The sequence below is a fragment of the Thunnus albacares genome, chromosome 14 (genome assembly GCF_914725855.1).
Source record: "Thunnus albacares chromosome 14, fThuAlb1.1, whole genome shotgun sequence".
NCBI lineage: Eukaryota > Metazoa > Chordata > Actinopteri > Scombriformes > Scombridae > Thunnus > Thunnus albacares.
The window spans coordinates 31,850,001-31,852,448 of NC_058119.1; the positions used below are offsets into that span (position 1 = coordinate 31,850,001).

Below are 2,448 nucleotides of genomic sequence, written 5' to 3' on the forward strand. Positions count from 1 at the left end.
CACACATATAGAGACACACACATATAGAGATACACACATATAGAGACACACACATATAGAGACACACACATATAGAGATACACACACATATAGAGACACACACACATAGAGACACACACATATAGAGACACACACATATAGAGATACACACATATAGAGACACACACATATAGAGATACACACACATAGAGACACACACATATAGAGATACACACACATATAGAGACACACACATATAGAGATACACACACATATAGAGACACACACACATAGAGACACACACATATAGAGATACACACATATAGAGACACACACATATAGAGATACACACACATATAGAGACACACACATATAGAGACACACACACATATAGAGACACACACACATAGAGACACACACATATAGAGACACACACATATAGAGACACACACATATAGAGACACACACACATAGAGACACACACATATAGAGACACACACATATAGAGATACACACATATAGAGATACACACATATAGAGATACACACACATAGAGACACACACACATAGAGACACACACATATAGAGACACGCACATATAGAGACACACACATATAGAGACACACACATATAGAGACACACACATATAGAGACACACACATATAGAGACACACACATATAGAGACACACACATATAGAGATACACACATATAGAGACACACACATATAGAGACACACACATATAGAGATACACACATATAGAGACACACACACATAGAGATACACACATATAGAGACACACACACATAGAGACACACACATATAGAGATACACACATATAGAGACACACACACATAGAGATACACACATATAGAGACACACACACATAGAGACACACACATATAGAGACACACATATATAGAGATACACACAAATACACACAGTGTGTGTTTATAAATAAATATATTTATATTGACTGGATGAAGGTTACTGGGGGGGGGGGGGGTCTCTGCTGCCCTCCAGTGGTTTAACTGGTGATCTTAACTGCAGCCAGTCTCACATCACTGATGTTTCTTCTGTCCAATCAGACGCCACGGTCGACAGCGGCTTCGGCAGTCAGCCAATGGAAGAGGAGGAGCCGACAGCGGCCAATCAGTGACGAGCAGGAAATACATCAGATCAGCTGGAGGAGCGTCGTCACCTGATCCTGGAACCAGAACTGGACTTTTAGTCTGCGGGACGTTTTATGAGCAGCAGAGTCGGACTCGCTGCGTTCCAGACGCACGCCGACGCCGTGAATCCCCGACAGGAAGTCGGGTCGTTTGGTTTTCATCAACAGATTTTAAAATGAGACGAAACAAATAAATTTAAAGTTTAAAAAAATGAATAAAATGTTTTTAACGGAAATACAAACATGTTTAGAATGAATGATTTCAGCGTGAGGTTGTATCATAGATATAAAAACAGTATTTAGTTTTTTTATTTTTATTCATTTTTAATTTCCAACTTTGTTTTCAGTTTAGTTAATTTATATTTTTCCTGTATGTTTGTTTCTCTATTAGAGTTTATTCGGGTTCTTTCTGTCGGTTTATGTGACGCCTTGCAGACGTTTTGGAGTCCTTGAATTTCACAAAATACCTTAAAAGTCCTGGAATCGTCCTTGAACTTTTCTTTCGACGTGAGCGCAGCTTTACAATCATCTGATGAAACATCAGCAGCGAGTCCTGAGTTGGAAGTTTCAATTTTCTATCCGGTCTCGAACGCAGCACGACTCACCTGTCAGTCCGAACAGTGACATCATCAGCGCAGGTGTACAGACACTCACATGTTACACGTTACATGTTACATGCTACATGCTACATGTTACAGGTGTGATCTGTCTGGTGTCTCTTTCAGTTTAAATCTTTGCCAATAAAATAAAATGAAGTGTTTTTAACAACCAGATAAAACGAACTCGTTTAGTTTTTCTGACAGTTTTTACATCAAAATCTCGACTTTGTGAAAACTTTTGATGTTTGATGTTTTAAATCATAAAACCTTTGACATCAGTGACACTTAAAAAACATAAAACTATGAATCAAAGTTACGACTTAAAGTAAAAACTGACGTCAACATGATTCGATGTGTTTAATGTGTTTAATCAGGATTATTAAACATCGACACACATTTAAACTTGTAAAGTCAGAACGAATCTGAATGAACATTTTGACAAACGTTAAAATTATTATACGAGTTGAACAACGAACAAATTTTACTTAAAAATATCAAACTATCAGAACTTTTATTGATCTTTAGTTCAAAGAAACACGAGAAACAAAATTACTGCGTTTTTATGAAAAAGATAAAAAACTCATTTCGACATCAAACTTATGATCCGTCAGATGTTAAATGTTGTTAAATGTTGTTAAATGTCGACATTTTAAACTTAATAAGGTTAAATAAATAAACAAGCTGTTAAATTAAAATCAT

General features: G+C 36.6%; 1 protein-coding gene across 1 annotated transcript in view; it reads left to right on the forward strand.

Moving 5' to 3' along the window:
- nfkb2 (nuclear factor of kappa light polypeptide gene enhancer in B-cells 2 (p49/p100)) overlaps positions 1-1,987 on the forward strand; it is a 34,706-nt gene extending 32,719 nt beyond the window's left edge. The window contains exon 24 of the mRNA XM_044372848.1: positions 1,068-1,987. Coding sequence (XP_044228783.1) covers positions 1,068-1,138 — 71 coding nt within the window. The 3' untranslated portion in view covers positions 1,139-1,987. The remainder of the gene's footprint in view (positions 1-1,067) is intronic.
- Positions 1,988-2,448: the final 461 nt, after the last annotated feature.